Source organism: Micropterus salmoides, unplaced genomic scaffold (genome assembly GCF_014851395.1).
Source record: "Micropterus salmoides isolate LMB-PRFRI ecotype aquatic unplaced genomic scaffold, ASM1485139v1 Ms_hic_scaffold_8, whole genome shotgun sequence".
NCBI classification, from domain to species: domain Eukaryota; kingdom Metazoa; phylum Chordata; class Actinopteri; order Centrarchiformes; family Centrarchidae; genus Micropterus; species Micropterus salmoides.
Window position 1 is genome coordinate 26,599,003 of NW_024044570.1, and position 18,433 is coordinate 26,617,435.

General features: G+C 42.9%; 1 protein-coding gene across 1 annotated transcript in view; it reads right to left on the reverse strand.

Annotated features, from left to right (window-relative positions):
- Positions 1 to 954: 954 nt before the first annotated feature.
- LOC119893831 overlaps positions 955 to 18,433 on the reverse strand; it is a 21,825-nt gene continuing 4,346 nt past the window's right edge. Inside the window, exons 2-4 of the mRNA XM_038706187.1 lie at positions 13,639 to 15,295; positions 7,522 to 8,463; positions 955 to 1,399 (exon numbers count right to left, since the gene is read on the reverse strand). Coding sequence (XP_038562115.1) covers positions 1,164 to 1,399; positions 7,522 to 8,463; positions 13,639 to 15,295 — 2,835 coding nt within the window. The 3' untranslated portion in view covers positions 955 to 1,163. The remainder of the gene's footprint in view (positions 1,400 to 7,521; positions 8,464 to 13,638; positions 15,296 to 18,433) is intronic.

Consider the following 18,433-nt stretch of genomic DNA (forward strand, 5'->3'; position numbering starts at 1 on the left):
TGTCTCTGAAGGGAAACAGGCAGGAGATGGACAGACAGAGAGTGGAAGAAAGAGAAAGACGGACTGAAGGGTGGAAGGGGGACAGTAAACGAATGTCAGATTGCCCAGGCAGGAGACAGAGTGGCAGAGTGGGTGGGCTTTGACAGACACATCTCACACAGGCTGACAGCTCCGTCAATAGCCCCAGGATGGCCGTGCTGATTGACAGCTAGCAGGTGGCGCATGAATGGAGTTGTCAGGCGGACTGTCAGTCAAAGTCACATCGCTGTGGCTACAAGGCCCCGGCTGAACAGGCACACAGCTGCCCAAGGTGATCTCTGGATATACAGGCAGACTTTTGGCACAGGAGGCTGAGGCAGCTCTGATCATCATGCTAAAATTAACACACATGTTGATAGCAGCATACAATAGCTGTGGTGATTGGGCCTATTTTACACTAGTGGGCAAATATGGTATATACACACATGGGCGGTTCCACTCAATTTACAAAAAAGTAGGGGAAAACAGGATTTGAATGTACTATCAATGAATCTCTGCAGTTTTTCCATTTCCTTGGTTCCCCTTAATTGAGCATTGTTCCAGCACGAGGGCATGAAGCATAGGAGTTAATGGGCAATAATTATATGTGAGAGAGGCTTTCTCCCTGGAGTGGAATCCAGAACAAATGGAAGCTCCGATGTGCAACATTCTACTTCATTACATCTGCCGCGATTAAAGCCCGAACATCTGGCACCATATCCTGACAGATAGACAAGACTTCTGGACTGGAAGGGAAATCGAGTGATATTTACAAAAATGTAACACAGGGTATTTACTGGATGAAAGAACAAGTGCTTTGGGCAGGCACGCTACATTCTCCCTATCAGACAAGTGTTGAACTGATAGATGCATGTAAACACAAGTAAATCGTTTGGACACTTTTGACAAAATGAACGGCACTAAATACCCTCACTACACTTTCACATCACAATGGACTTTATTATTATAGGCAGCTTCTTTGCTACAGATAAATACGCACTGTGGCTCTTCAAGTAAACACTGGAATGTACATCAAAGTTTGTTGTTAACTTCTTTTTTTTAACAATCTCAATCATCCTAACCCTTTCGAGGTGAATCTAAAACAATAATCATAACTGTCTGTATCTGCTGTTGCCATGACAACATCAAGTCCCACACAGTGATGTCATGCCGATCTGGTCCCTTCCTGTTGCACGATTATCTCCCGTGATGCTCTGAGGCAATCTGGAGGGCCTCTGGGGTGTATGTGAGCGTCGGAGGCGACGATCGGGGTAGAGGCTGTTGTCAAAGGGCTTGCGGTGGACACAGAGGACGTGGGTCTTCAGGTTGCCCTTCTGGGAGGCGCTGTAGGGGCAGTACCTGCACTGGAATGGCTTCCGAGCTGGAAAAGAAGGCAGACAGAGAAAACATTATTTACAAAAACATAATACTGATACAGGTTGAGGTCATTTAGCCTCTGCAGGGTCTGGAGTGACCACCTGGTGAATGCCAAATGTGGCAACAGAGGTCTTTTAAAAGTAAATCAATGAGCATAAACTCCAATTGGCCGATTTTTGAGATGATAACATTTGATTGCACTCAAACCTCGTCCCAGATGACAGCCATGAGCCAGTCAAATCAAAACAGATCAACACATCATGCTCTTGACAAAATGTTTCACACAGCACAGGTTTCTGTTCATGAAAAAGCTTTGTGCGATTGAAAGGTGTATGTTTATAATTCTGGATATTCCGTTTCTCCAGTATTCTAGACCAGATGTTGCCAGGTGAGAAGTTAAGTTTTGACAGAGTCTCTGAAGTGCCAGGGAGAGAAATAAAACCACAGACATACATTGAAGTTTCAACAGGGTTCAAACACATTTCTTATTAGGTAGTAGTGTGCTAAAGTCACAGTGCTTTTGTAGAAAAAAGGAAAAAACTGTCTAAGCTGTGACATTGACATTTGGCCTCTTAATAACAATTTGCACTTTCTAACACTCCAGCTTTACCAAAACACTGTGACACTTCATGAGCTGACAGGTCTTCATGAGCAAGGCCAGCAAGTTCTAATTCATTGTAACACATTTCCTGCTCACAACACAAACACAGTCACACACACACACACACGCCAACACACACATATACAGACAAATAAACACACACACAAGTGTTGAGTTGAGGAATGACAGATGTCTGCAGCTGGGTAGCAAGGCATGCCAAAACTTCCTGTCTGTCCCCCCTCTTTAGCGCCCGCTACAGAACTCCACTACAACCAATGTGAACCTACATGACACAGCACAGAGTGTACCTTTAAAATACAAACAGCAAAGCATACCATTAATAGTTTCCAGAAGTTTATCTGACCTCAATAAAAATCAGTATGACACCAAAGCCTGAAGGTGTTGCTAAGATCAAAACAAAGCTGCGTTGGTTGACTCATCTACCTGTCTACCTAGACAGCCATGTGTCCTTGTTCACTGCTGTGCTATTTTGAGATGTTACCTCACATAATGACTGTCTCTTTTCCCCTCTGTCTAATACTTCAATGTGTTTTTCTGTGATTCATGGTTACAGTAAACCATTATGTGCTGATGTCATTTGACATCACTTCCCAAAAACTGAGGGCTGTCTCAGCCTTTTCACCCCGCCCTCGCCTCTTCCTCTCTATTTGCTCCTCATCAGAGCAGAGACAGCTGTAGGCAGCTGAACACTCACTTTCACATCTACATAAAAAAGGTGTTTTTGGGGGGGAAAGTGGGAAAACTCACAGAAGGTGTGAGCAATAAAAGGTAATGCTCCATCTGTTGGTGTATAATAACCTGATGGCCGTAAAGGACACACACCGACATTCACACACTAGTCAGAGAGAGGATGAGGCCTGACACATCTGAATATCATCAGGATGGCACAGAGGGTTGTGTGTGTGCGTGTGTTTGTGTGAGTTAGAGAGAGCGTTAGAGAGAGAAGTCTTATGGGGGAAAGGAGGGCAGCTGTCTGTGAGGAACAATAGTAAAAAAATAAATTAAAATAGCTTGTCAAAACCCAGGTACAGAGCAGTTTGTGGTGCGTGTTAAACTCCACCTGTCTCACTTCAACTTCTCCATGCCTCAATCAACGGGGTTGGAAAAACAGGAAATAGGGAAAATATTCTGTGCATTTCTTAAACTCCCTTATTAAACGTTGTTTTATTTAAAAAGGTACAAAGCTTTAAAAGTAGCAGCCTGACATGTAGGGAACTATAAAACTGTCATCCCACTTTTACCAAATTTTACACATCCACTGTGACTTGAGAGACTGAACGCATTTCCCTCAATCTTGTTAAAATCTTGTAAATGCACTCAGACAATGTGAACAATTTTGCAGCCTATTACAATGTCATAAATTCAGTTAATATTAAGCCAAAAGGTCTCGCGTATACATCAGTTGCTTGTTGCCCTGCTTGTCTTCCCTTCTCTGCCTCTACTGCCTTCCTTTCTCTTCCTCTTCGTCTCCCTGGGTCTGCTGTTCTGTCTTCCCTCCCACCAGAGGAGAGGGGAGGTCCAAGAGAGGGCAACCTCCAAATAAGTTCCATTAATCACAGGCCAGAGTCTAATGTAACTAATATTTTACAATTAGAGGAGACAGCAGTGGGCTCCGAGCCATCCATCTCTTCACCACATGATCCTCCATTCATAGGCTGCTCGAGCCACAGCGTCAGACCAGCCACACACACAAATGCACACACACACACACACACACACACACACACACATTCATGCACTCCTGTACATGTGCATGTACACAGATGCACAAATAGACTGGACAGGAAATGAGAGGGCTGGGATTGTGTGGTGTTGAGAGGAAGAGTGAAGGAAGAAAAACAGAATGAGTGATTACTGACTTTGACTCTGCATAAACTGACATTGGACTGTATTAAAGGACAATTGTGGTTTATTACAACTTGGGTAATTTTGGTCATCATTTCCATCTGTTATGATAACATTGTACTCACCAAAGTAATTGCTGAGATCTGGGAACTTGGCACCATCACTACAACAAAGTCAGACAGGGCAAGAAACACGGGCAGTCAGACAATCAGACAGATTGAAAACAAGCTAACAGTTTAGCCAGATTATCTAAACCAATTTATTTGGACTTTAAACTGAAAGGGAGCACACCTGAAAAAATAATAATCCCTCATTGCACAGGTAAAATGTGTATGTTAGGCCTAAGATGTGTACGCCAGGTCAAAGATGAACCAAGAAGTGTTAGGGCAAAATGTGATGGTTGTTTAGATTGGACAGTTCGGGAATAAATATATCATTGTTTTTCAAAAGAAAACGTGTGTTTCTTGCCGCCTCAGACTTATTTTTAGCAAAGTCACAGCACCCGCCAAGAAAGGGTAAGTAACTTTCTGTAAACCACAACATGTAATTTCTTAGGTTTATGCACAAACAAGTTTTAATATGTTTATTGGTAAGCTTAAGAGGTGACGGTAGGCAGATTTTTATTTACCCTCAGACAGAGCTGTTTCTTATAGTTTCCAGTCTAGCTTAGCTAACCATCTCCTGGCTGTAGCTTTATATTTAAAGAACAGATAGGAGAATGGTATTTTCTCATCTAACTCTCAGCAAGAAAGAGAAAAATATAAATATTTCCCAAAATGTCTATACTTTTAAGTACAAGTATGTAGCCTACTATTGTCATAAGTAAGGCTGTGACTGCAGAATATTGCGGTATTGGCCGAAATTAGTAGTGGAATTGAACTTCTGGTCTTTCTATTCTTTAAAGAGATATTTACTGATTTAAATAATTTTGCAAATTTTAGACATTCATTTATGCTGAAAACTGTTCTTACAAACATTTAACATTTAAGAACTTTGGCTTCTTTTGTTTGATGAAAAAAAAGGATTTGCAGTAAAACCTGTTTATATTTCTCAAAGTACAAAAGTCTCAAGAAAGATTTTCTTTTGGTATTGGTATTGATTCTCATATGTTGTAAAGGCACTAATATCAAACCATTTGAAACCACACCACACCACCCTAAGTACATATCTGCATGAGGTTGTACACATGTAGCCTATATGTTTGCACCTACACACAAGTTTTGCTCTAGGTGTGTGTGTGTGAGTGTATGCGGTGAGAGTGTGTTGTGTGTCACACAGGCTGAGATAATGACCATGATGACAGTGGTGGGGCCGACGGGGGCCAGAGGAGCTGAATGGTGACGGATGACACAGGGCTGAGCTCTGATGGCACACAGACAGTGAGTGATGACTGCACATCCTTCCCAGTGCTCCACCCTTCATTATCTCTATGGGGAGAAGCACAGCACAAAGGCAGGCCGCGCTGCCCTCTCGCTGCCCTCAAACGACATCTGCTCATGGAGGCAGCCGCACTACCGCTCCTCTTTCACCTCGCTGTCGCTCCATCTATCTCCATCTATGGTGATCTTTCTCGCTCCTTTTCTCTCTCCTTTTTCTCTCGCTCTCTGTCACCCTCTCCGCGGAGGGTATACAGAGGTCAGACAATGAGATAATGACTCACCCCTTTCAACCTTTCAAATCAGGGCCTTTTCTTTCTCTCTGTCCTCTGTTGTTCTTTCATTCTTAATCCTTTCTTTATCGATCTTCTCATATTCACTTGTTCTCATGCGTCTGAGAGGCTGATCTGATGCCACAGAGGAGACGGCTTGTTTAGTTAAATACTGGTTAACTGGTTTAAAGTCTGATAATACTCAAGGCATCCATGGCACTGCAAGACTGTGACAGTTGTCCTAATTGTGCTTATGAATTAGGAAAGCATGTCATAATACCTGGTAGAGAAGTATTTAGAAGCTTTCCAACAGCTTAATTGTTAGCGTGGTAAATGTTGCCATCTTGTGGTTTAGTCTGAGCAGTGCACAGATGAGAGTGTCCGTTTAAAACACAAGGGAGGGCTCAGTGAGACTAATGAGCATGCAGACAGGTTCAACCAGAGGTCACCATCTGGCCAATTACCACTGCTGGCACATTGGAGCTGACCTGAACTGTCATCACAAACACATCACTCCATGTCCAAACTGCCCAGCAATATGTCACCATGCCACTCGATGTGCCATACAGTATGGAGAAGATGGGGGCAACAGGAGACAGCCCCATGACAAAGCCACCTGGTCAGCACTGCAGACAGGACAGGCTGCCGGGCCACCTGCTTAGTTCAGTTTTAGAGGACAATCGTTGGACTCTCAATGTCAGTTACCCGTCTCAATGTCTAGTTTGACTGACAGGTGTTTATTGTGTCTTTGACATCTACTTCCTCAGGGAGAGAAAAAAATATGGAGGATCAATCTGCAGCAAAGAAAAGGTGAGGGGTGCTTGAAATAACTCCTAGCAGCAAACAATACATTGATGGGGAAAAGGGGCAAAAGCCACAGTACAATATGCTGTATTTGAGGTAAACAAGGGTTTGTTGAAGTCAATTGTTTTTAGATTTTTTAAAGGAATTAAAAACATGAGGTTTGCTCAAAGACAACTCAGAACTGCCAGCTTTTCTAGATCCTACCTAATTGTTTAATTCAAACAGCAATAAAAGCAAGACAGAAACATGAACAGTGTGATGGTTATGACAGGAGTTGAAGTGGAGGGGTGCTTCTTGGCATATTATAATAACCATCTGTACAATCAAATAGAAAACTACATCTTACTATTAAAATCACAAAGAAAGGGAACAGATGTTAATCCCTAATGGAGTTGACAGGCACTTTCCTGTCTTTCACATGAACATATTGAGTTTCTGAATAAGAGGGGGATCAGAGGGAAGGTGTATCATGTTGCACTCATAATACATGCATATCAAAGACCCCAGCTGTTGGATTCCCTCTCCTGAGAGACAGCATTATTAAATCTGCACTCAGCAAGCATATCACACCAGCACAAGAGCTTAAGCCTCTCCATCATTGGGCTCCATTGGCTTGGGCGATTTGTAACCTATCATACAAGGAGATTATATCATCCTTTAAAGTGTAGGGGTAATCAGTGCCACACACCTGTGCCTTGTTTAGCCCTTATTTGAAATCAGAGATAAGATCTGGCAAGAAAGAAAAAAAAAAAATAAAGTGCTATAAGTATAAGGGAAGTGTGTTTTTTTGTAATTGGCATGATTTATTCACACACTCGCACTCACTCTTCACACTTCCGCTGTTAGGTGATAAGGGCTGAGATACTGACAAAGTTTTTTGGAGGATTTATATAGCAGCATCCTTGTGGCTGGCAATGTCGCACATCGATAAAAAAAAAGTACGACCAGCATGCTAGTCACCTGCTTATATATAGAATTAAGTAATCCAATTGTTATATTGTCATATTGTCATCTGATGTGGCCTATCACATTCAGAGGGGGTGGTACAAAGCATCTGAGAGGAGTTAACAAGATGGGAAAAAATAAAGGACCAGTCTTTGTCCAGTAGGTGGCAATAGATACTTTCAAATGTGAAGGCAGCCCCAGCTACATTCTGACAACAGTGACAGCTGCATATAACATATATGATATATAAGCTGATGCTCACCTGATGAAACATTTTTCTCCATGTCCCCCCCACCGTTCAGACTGGCTTTGTGTGCGCCGGCAGTTGTGCTGCCCATGCTCCCATGGGATCTGAGGAAGGAGAGCAGGCCACCCTGGTGCTGGAGTTGATCAGTCTGTCCTGGAGTCAAATTCTCCAGAGAGGAGATGGGAGACTCAGCAACAACTCTGGCCCAAGATCCCGGCTTGTCGTGCTTCTTCTCCCCAGGACCCTGGAAATCTGCGTTGGCCTGTCCCAGCTCCTCTGGGTTGAGGACATTATTTTTCAGCATCTTCCACTTGGCAGTCTTGTTATTTTTGTCCTCCCTCCCTTGCTCAGATCGCTCAGATTCACCTTCACTGTTGTGACCTGCGAAGTCTGCATTCTGTGTGTCCAACTCTGGTTTTGTTCCCTGCACCAAAAGGTCACACTGATACGCGGGTTTCACACTGAGTTCAGCTGCGGCATTAGAGTAACTTTGTAGCCGGTGGGTAATGGAGGAGGAGAGTCCATTACTAAGAACGCCAGACATCTGTACCAGTACAGCAGGAGAGATGGCTGAATGAGACATGATAGACTCTGGCCTGAGAGACAAATCTAAAGGCTCATACTGGGACTTCCTGTTTTGAGCAGATAAAGAGCCATCTACACCTGCATCTTTGTCAGCGAGGTCGGACTGCTTGTTGAGCAGGGTGTTTTCACTGTGGCTCTCCAGACCAAGGTAATGACCTGCAGCTGGGCTCCAGTCCTCCCTGGATCTAGGTCTAAGTTTAGTGTTGGGGTTAGGGTTGGGGCTGGAGCTGTTGCTGGTGGGCTGCAGTGGAGAAGAAAGATCCCTGCTGTTCTGCCAGTGGGGGAAGTGGTACAGATCCAGATGAAAGCCGAGGGAGGCAGTCTGTGCTGCGGTGTAGTCACTGGAGAGTGTACACCTGTAGACTTTCTCACCTAACACAGACGATAACAGCAAAAACATAATACAGTCCAAATCAGACTAGGAAACGATGTGTATATGAGGCAAACTGAGCATTTTGTTCTGAGAAAAGTATGCACCAAAAATCATTGTCTAAACATGAAAAATGTTGCAATCCTACACCAGGCTGAGTTGAATGATTTAAGCGCTGCCCTGCAGTAAATCAAGCTTGTAATCAGCTTTCAGCTCCAGTGATCCATCATTTTACAGTATGGACGCCACCACCATGTGCAATAAATACACCCAAAGATGTTAACACCAAACAAGATTCTTCCAGAAATAATAAACAGTCAAATTTAAAACAACTAGAACGAGGCAGACGTCGCCGACAAGAACCTCATTCCATCAAAACCAGTATGTGGGTTTCCCAGTCAAGAATAACGAAGTCCAACATGTGAGCACTTCTGATTAACCGCACCATGTACTGTAGCTGAGTTTATTTTTGCTTCATACTTGAAAAATGGTGTGTTGGAGCCATAATTCAAAAAGTACAAAGTGTATTATTGTGGAGAATGACAAAGGGTAATTTTTCTCCTTTTAGCCAGTGAAAAATATCCATCTGGAAGCAAGATTTGATCCTCCTCACCATAACTTTTAATTAAAGGTAATTTAAATGCCTTCTTCCCTCTGTTTACCTACAGTTTAATCCTTCAGCCATCATAGAAGCTCCCTCCAGGGTTAAACACACTCCCTGTGACCATTTTGAGTTAGTGATTGTCTGAGACCTCAGCCTTGCACTGTCTTTAAACAGCCCAGCTGTTTCGCTGCCATTCCAATTACAGTAAAAGTCATCTGACGCCATTAAGCCACAAATATTGGCAGTTTATTGCCCAACACTCTCCTGGCATTTGAAGGTCAGGTCATACATTATACTGTGTCTTTTAGGGATGCGTCTGGGATAGGGAGATAAACCCACCACCATTAATTTAATTCTATGCATATTGATGCCTTATTGTTCTTCTTTAATGGACTAATATCTGAGTTACAACAGTGATTCATCCCTGCCAGAGAAATATCAATTTCATACACCTCAAGATCTGACCCTGAGGTAATTCTCTGAGGTAAATCTAAATCTAATGATCTGTAGTTGTTACTTTACTTTGTTTCCAACTTTAATAGAAAAACCACCTTTGCGAGCTGAATGGTAGTAAAAGGAGGGCTGATTTATTTTACTATTTCAAAAGTGCAAAACCGTAAAATAACACCCACATATTAATCAAGTAGAGGTGAACCTAATGAAATAGAAAAATCACTGCTGAAATGGCAAATTTGTGTCCTTCTGATCTGAAGACACTCACCCCTGTTTGTACTGTACATGTGTTTGTGTGTGTGTGTGTGTGTCTACAGTGTGTACAATATGTTTGATTTAATGTACATTTTATGTGCGTGGCGAAGGGTGTGGGCGTGCAAAAGCGGGAAAGAGACTTCAACAGTGCCACACCCTTGTCTCCAGTAACAGACAAAAAAAATCCAAACAGCTTAATGGAACTCATTCAGACACGCACTATATCTCAATTATTCTGTGGCTTAAATTACGATGACATTACCGGCCAGCTCCAAATGCAGAAAACACATATATCTGACCTCATCTTTCAGCGTGGACCTTCCTAAACCCATTTGCCAGCCTACATGAGAGCGGTAAAACAACACAAAGACTGAAGACTCTCCCTTTTTTCTCTTCCTTTGGATGGGTGCCATCTTTGTGATTGCCTGGTTCATGCTAACTTAATCAGTTTAAGATTTACTTACACTGCTGAGGCTCACATTATGTGAGGGGAGTAATTTTAGAGCTTAGATTTATCAACCAAAACTCCAATTACTGCATCATTACAAACCCCAGCCTCTCTCACCTAACACAGAGCATCTAATGAAGTGATGCATATGAGTTATCCGCCCTTACTGGATGTGCAAAGAGGAGGAATAAGGTAAATAAATAAATAAATGCCTCAAGTGAGCCGTGTCTATGGAAAAAGCATGCAGCTGGGCTTGGACAAGTGATTCATTTCATATGGAAATAGGCTTTAAGATTTACAACCATGCATCACCGTCAATGCAATCACGGGCTCACATACTATATGCTTACGTAGGCATTTGGCAGTTATATTGTAGATATCAAACTCGATATACAGTGGGGCTTTGGCTCTTTCTATATCTGCAATCAAGCACCTGAAATGCAAAGCAGAGATACATAGTGGCTGGTTTGGTTTAAGATGAAACAGAGTGAGAGTGAGAGTCACACACAAGACTGGTGAGAAAAACAGGGGCACCAGATGTTCTTTGATGTTTATAATAGCATATATTATTAATATTAATTAGACCACATAGTCAATGACGCATTTGGGACGTTTCCAAGTCAATTAAGCCAAATGGCATTCAGGAGACGGTGGAACAATATTTCAAGGCAGGTGTTCAGAACTCCCTGGGTAAATCTTTTTATCTGCATGCTAGGAAAACAAGCATTTTGAGCTTAATTTGAGCCTCATATCTGCAATAATAATTAAAAAGAGGATTAAAAGACAGGAGTGAGAGGGAGAGTGAAAAGCCAACAGGTAATCAGTTTAGACAAACCAGTCAGGCTGACTCTGATCTCTGAATAAGAGCTGAATTTGTTAAGCCCGACACAGGACTGAGTTAGATAAGGACCTGTTTAGTTAGATGCTTTTAGTGTCAGAAATCACAAAGAATATACTGATATAACTGGAACAGCCAAATGAAAAGTACAGCAGCCTGCTTTATCTGTGTTTCTGGGTAAACCTCTGCTCATATTACCATTCAGTTGTACAAACGCTTATCATTTCAGGCTCTCTTAGCCATAACGCTTACAGTAAAAGCAGGCACTAAGGGAGAAAACACATGTGGGGACAACATCATTACATGGTGTCTGCTCATTGACCTTGAGGTTAAGAGTATTGAATGGCACTAATTAATAACTGTCAGAGCATTTTATGTTTGTTAAGCATATTCTGAGCTGGGATCTAAGTGGTCCAATGTAGGTCAGAGGCCTAAAGCATGCACCCTTCATTAGTTTATCATTTTAAGAAGAGTCGTAACTCTTAATCTCAGATTATAATTAAAGTTAAAGTGCATTTTCAAATCTGTCCTGATGAGATATTGAGAGAAGTAATTTTTGGGACACACGACTTCTACTGAAATCAAAGCGTGATTTCTAATTTAAGATGCTGATATTTGTAGTTAAAAATCTAAATCCAGCACTGTATCTGGATGTATCAAGTAAAGAAGCAGTCTCTCACTCTGACAGCCATGACTGTACTATATTTGCTATCCATATTGAGAACATCAATAACTTCAAGACCACCATAGGCTGACTATGAATAATGCAGCCAGTAATTCTGGACTAATCAATGTTCCTCAAGCTGAACATCTGGCAGTGGTAATTCTTCCTCAGCATCTCCGCTCTCCTGAATTAGAAAACACTCGCGCTCGCCCTCTCTCTTCCCTCACGTCCAAACCATCAAGACAGACAGACTTGATCAGTTACAACCCCCCACCTCCGAAAAAACTTATCCCTGTTATTAAACCCTCATCAAGTGGTGCGTGTTCTCCATATGTGTAGGATTTACCTATCTGTCCCGCAGCAGACCTGTGTGTTGAGCCAGGGCCAGCAGCGTGTGATTGTGTTAATTAATCTGTCATTGTGAGCGCAGGGAGCAGCTGCAGAGGTCTCTGGGATATATTGTCAGAGCTAAACAATGCGGTGCTAAGCCCCCAGAGTGAGTCTACCATTACACAAGACTAAGAACAGAGAGGAGAGGAGGAGAGGGGGAGAGAGAGCCTGCCGGATCCATCATTGACTAAAGCAATGACGCCTGACCTTTACAATGAATTAGTTTCCATGCTTAATATTGACTGAAATTAGAGTCTGATACTGAATGTGCCATCCCAGAACTGTGAGCACTCAAATCCTCAGCTAGCCAGCTATCATAAATGTTTCTGGAAGTGACACCGTATGGTCTAGGAGATAGGGGAGAAGTGGGAAAGTAAAACAACAGAGCTTGAATATGTTTCTTAAAGAGCAACCAGAGAGGGATTTGGCCATAAACTGTGAGCATTTACATGTAAATATGCAGATACCAGTATGTGTGTACAATATGGAAACAAAACATCTAATGAGATTAGACCTGATCCATTTATCTCTGCTATACGGCCATCATTTAAGAGGATACTGGATCAAATCCCACAAGAGCGCATCAGACTGAGATGTACGTAACAGCAGTACTCCAATAGAAAATAACCATGCTCATAAGCTATGAAGAAACAGAACAAAAGTATGAATTTATTCTTCTTCTCTTGACAACACTGTTATAGCAGTCATTTAGGCTCATGATAACATGTTAGCAGGATGTCATGACAAGAAAGGCATTCAACCCAGAGAGTTGAATCATCCAAATCACCAGGTGGAACAGAAGACTATCAATAAAAATACCAGGTGGTAGATCAAATCATAAAAATCACTGGGTGGTATATATCAAATCATTAAAAACACCAGATGGCATGCATTAACATCTTGTGCCCCCGTAGGCAAGGGGTGGGGATGTGACGGATAAAAAATAGAGGGTACTAATTATCCCTACAATTCAACATGATGCCATTATCTTTAAAAGGAAGACAAAGTCCTTGTGGATGACAGTAATATCTGTGGTGGTGTTGCTGACCCTGCGCTTCATGTCCACCTACACTAAGTGGGAAGAAAGATGACACTACAGCTGTCACTTAGCTACACTGTACTGAACTGACAAAATATTAAAGGGGATTCAGTATGTTAAGAAAAAATTAGTCAGGGTGTCACGGTAGCAGTAAAGAGCTGAGGTGCGTACCGTGTAAACCACAATGGAATCGGTTCAAATCCAGGATGGGGACCTTTGTTGCATGTCATCCCTCTCTCTCTCTCTCTCTCTCCCTTTCTTTCTTGTTTGAGTCTCTGTTGTCACTTAAAGACAAAGTGACCCCAAACTATTGAAAAAAAAAAGAATCGTCAAAATTGAAGCAGCAGAGCCCAAGATATTCTGACTTTTAGTTTCTAGTATGGGTCAAGCTCCATACATATGGGAATCCATGTAAAGTGAACTTAATCATTGGAGTGTCTCTTTAACAAGAAAGATCTTAAAATAGTCTTTCCTTGACTGAATTACCTGTAGTTGGAGAAGAAGACTGTGGCTGATGATCGAGGACACTGCCAGAGAGGGAGTTCCCCATCTCTGTGATGATCTCTTTTGGACCGTGACGACTCACGCTTCCTGGGCTACCAGGTCTGCTGAAGGCCTTAGTGTCTGGGTCACCGTGACGCACTTTCCCATCGACTTCAGGGAGACATCTCTCAGACAGGTAGGAAGAGCACTGCTGCTGGTCTTTAGGACTGAACATTTGTTGCTCAGCAGACAGTGCTGGTGTCATGATCTGCCAGCCTGGGTAGCCGCTGCTGTTGAGTGTATCTCTGTTAGAGATGACTTTCTGCAGATATTCCATGCTAGTGGAGCTTAGTGGCGGGTGGAGGTGATTTAAACCCAACAAAGAGGAGCTCTCCGCATCTGTCAAAGGGCCTGGACCTGAGGAGATCATCCTCCCTAACATCTCCCGAACCTTCATGTCAACGCCTGCTGTGGTAAGAACCTGGTTATAATCTTGATGGTCAGCTCTCTCAGCCGTGAGGAACCTGTTGTGAATGCGGGAGATGTACTGCGAGTAGAGGTTGCTCTGATGGTCTTGTGTTAGGTTACTCATGTTAACAGAGGTGTCATGCTCAGCAGGGAGATTACGCTTAGCAGCCAGCTTATTGAGGTGGACCTTCATGTGGTTCTTGAGAAACCAGGGTTCTTTGAATCGACGGCCACAGATTTGACAGCAGTGCTCAAAAGAGTCTTTGTGTTTTCTCATGTGGCCCTTCAGGAACCAGGCCTGGCTGAAGGTCTGGCCGCACACCTCACAGGGGAATTCACCGACGGGTTTCCTCTTGTCACCAGCCCCCATCGCAGGCTTCTGCCCTGAGCCTGAATCAGCAGTTATATGCGTTGTCTCAACGTGGCCAATGAGCTCCTCCTCATGCGAGGCGGCAAACTCACACAACGTGCATTTATAGGGTTTATGTAGGATCCTGATGTGCCGCTCAAGCTCCTGCTGCTTCCTGAACTTTCCCTTACAGAATGAGCAGCGGAAGCCGGTGGGTTGAGGCTGGATGGGATCTTCATGGATTGTGGTCACCGTAGGAGATGTAGATGTACGTGGCTGGATCTCTGCACCAACTGAGTGGATGAAGAATGGCGGTTGTGTCGGGACAGTCTGTTGTAGCTGGGGCTTTTGAAGTTGGTTTATATTAGATGCTTGCTGTTGGCTAACTTGACCAGCTCGCGTCTGCCTGTCCCTTAGTATCGCCCTTTCCTCAAGCTCATGAAGCAACCTGTTCTCCTCCCTAATTCGCCCACGGCCTTTACCCAGAATACCTTGCTTGTGAGTACGGAGGTGTATCTTCAGGTTGCCCTTCTGTGCAGCCCTGTGGTCACAGTATGGACACTTGAAAGGCTTCTCACCAGTGTGTGTGCGCATGTGAAGGGAAAGGATGCTGTTGAAGCGGAAGCGCTTTCCACACAACGGGCAGGGATACTTCCTGTTCTTACGGCTGTCATCCTGGGTGGAATTTATCTGGGAGACAATGCTTTGATTGGTGACTCTTAAGAACTGGGAAAGCTCTGCTCGCCCGTTCATAGTGCTGAGAATCCTTGCATCCATGATTTGATTGGCCAGAAGCGCCATCTGGCTTCTAATTGGGTGGGTGGATGGGGTAATGAAGCTGTCCTTTCAGGGACTGGCTGATGTTACAGTATGGTGGTCCGGAGTGTCTATGTGGGGCAGTCCGAAATATAGCAGTGAACTGTATGCTGACTGTTGGTATTTATTCAGTTGAAACAGGATGTGGATTCATGCTGTTCAGATGAAATGTCTCTCGTTGTAGCTCAGACCTAAAGAGAAAACAAAAGGAACATTAAGTGCATACAAATTCTGCCAAAACAAAGAAATTATTCAAATATATTAATTTCCAGCCTGGCTAGCCCAAGAACAGGTGAGTAAAATGTCAGTAAGGTTTGAGCTGTCAATTAACTGTGTAAATCTGCGATTTTGCAACGGCTGTATAATGCCAGTGATGCACCACAAATAGGTCAGGAAATAGAGCAAAGTAGGTTCTGACTCTCCTCATCCTGTGTTGAGTATGCCTGTGGTTTTAGATTATTGTTGGAGACTGTGAAAATGCTGATTAAGTTTAACCACAAAGGCTTCCTCAACAAATATCTCATCTTTACTAAAGGGTAAGGTGAAAATCTTTGTCTTGATCTCATTCTTTACTGACACACAATACTAAAGCACCACGAACATCAAAGACTGTTTGCTTTTACTTGGCCTTCCTTTCGCATTTCACAAATCTTGAAACGCTTTTTCAAAAAAAAGATTAAAGTAAGAGAGTTAAGCTTTTTCAGCAGGTCTATTGCATATTTGAATAAAACCTTTACCAGGATAATTATGTCACAGGAGTACTAAGGAAAGTAAACAACTTGATGATGCAAAAATGCAAAAAAAAGTTAAAGAGGAATATCTAAATGGAAAGCTAAAACACGTTTCACTTCTCCTCTGCCCAGCTTCCCTTTTTTTGATTCAACTGTAGCAGCAAAACAAAGCTTCAAATTCACATCGTGCAACAATGGTAGAGGTCACATAAGCGAGCCCTGCACAGCTCTAGTGCTGCACCAAAGGGCACAGAACAAAGCCTGCACTGTCCACGCTGAATTAACACAGGCTTACATCATCCTGGACTGCAATCTCAGTCAGTCATGAAAATGATGTACACAAAAACACAGATAAAGAGCCAGCAGGCTGGCAGCAGTGGCTGGTGTGAGTCTGCACCAAGCTGTTGATCAGTAATCAATGAAACCATATGGTCCGGACATAATCATATCTGACATGTAAAAGGTGAGCAAATTCTATCATAATACTGTATCTACTTTATATTTCTTAACCTGCTATTCAGCAGTCATGCCAAAAACAGAGGAGGGAGCAGGGGATGTTCTCCCCGCTTCCTACCCACTTTGAAGGTTTACGGTCATTAGAACTATTATTACATTTGCCTCTATTAATGTCATCACTGTACTGTATCCTTGGATGTGTAATATTGTACAGTGTATCCAATCTCAAGTCTGTGCCCAATCGATAATGATTGATCAAACTCAAACTTCAAATAGCTTTGCGTCTGCAGCATCCTATGTCTGTCACATCTAGATAGCTGGAAGCCTGAGTGAAGAGAGAACCTTATTCAAAATCAAGACTGACTGAATGTAACTAAAGGCCTACCAAAATAAAATGTATGACAAGGTGTCTGAGCCACCAGCTGGTGCTGCTGCCTATGGCCCATAGCATCCTCAGTCAGTCATGGAAACATTGTACACAAAACCACACGGATAAAAAGCTGCCGTGGAGGCAGCTATAGCTGGTGTGAGCAGCATGTCTGCTCTGAGCTGAGACCAATGTAAGGATATGGGCCTGAGCTAACCATATCTGACAGGGAGAAAGTGAGCGAATGATATTAGCATACACTAGATCCACTTCATATTTGCTAAAGTGGTATTCCTCTGATTAACTAAGCATGGCAAGGAGGCATAAAACCTTCATCACATGTGTGTGTGTGTGTGTGTGTGTGTGTGTGTGTGTGTGTGTATGTGTGCTCTAGGTTATGTAGAAATTGTTGGAGATGGGAGCGGTACGCAGGGCCATCAGGTGTTTTCTCTGTCAGAGTGGATTAGGCTCTTTTGGTGCAGATTGAGAGAGAGAGCTTGATTGTTATTAAGCATCGTGTCACAGTAGCGCCTCTTAGGTGTGGCCGCGCATAGACGAACAAGGAGCAGGTGTGATTTAGCACAGGCAATAAAAGGAAAAAATGTGACACACATACACACACACAATTAAACCAGCCATGGGAGCTGTGCAATCGGGATGATTTCAGTTGTGACAAAATAAAACACTGTTACATTTATTTTTACTGCACTCAGACTAAGGATTCTATATTTCAGTATTTAATCTACCAGAGGGTGGATGTGTAATCTTTTTACTCTGTAGTTGCAGCATATTGTCAGCAAGGATGGATGGACAATATTGTAAATCCATAGAGAGGTGACACTGGAATGAAACACATGACTGGAATTTATAGATCAGAAGTGCCTATTTCATATTTCTTTTTAACAGCAGTTAAAGAGCATTAATAATTTATGTGGATGGCTTGCTACACAAACAGCTAGATAAGCCTGCAACCAACGGTTACAGTACCCTATCTAATGTATATCTTTGATCATGACTGATCACTGACTTAAACATATAAAATGTTATTGAAATACATATCTCTCTTTTTGGGGGGTATTTTAACCTTTATTTTGAGAGACAGGGCAGTGGATAGTGATAGGAAATGGAGGGAAAGACAGGGCAACACGCAGCAAAAGGCCAGAGGCTGGACTGAAAACCGGGCTGCTGCAGTAAGGACTCAGCCTTGTACATAGGGCTGGCTTGCTACCAAGTGAGACATGTCTAATGATATAGATATATGACTGATGTAGATATTTTTTGAGTCCCAGATTCTTTGTAATGTGGTTGTGCCACCATCAAATTCACAAAACTTTCAAAATTCTTGGAATTCCCTGACTTCCCAGTCTGCAGATAACAACAGTGTTATTCATTATTACAGAGCAAGTTTATGTGCAGACAGTAAAAGCCTCATGCCATGCATTATGCCCCCTGTGTCTCACTTCACCCACGCGCCCACCCACCAACTTAGCCAGCCAACCATCCTGTGGACTGCCCTGTCAGGGGATGAAGAGGCTGCACAAGGAAGAGGGCAGTGGTAACACAGCTGCCCACCATGACCTGTACAAAAGATAGCACCCATATACTTTCTGA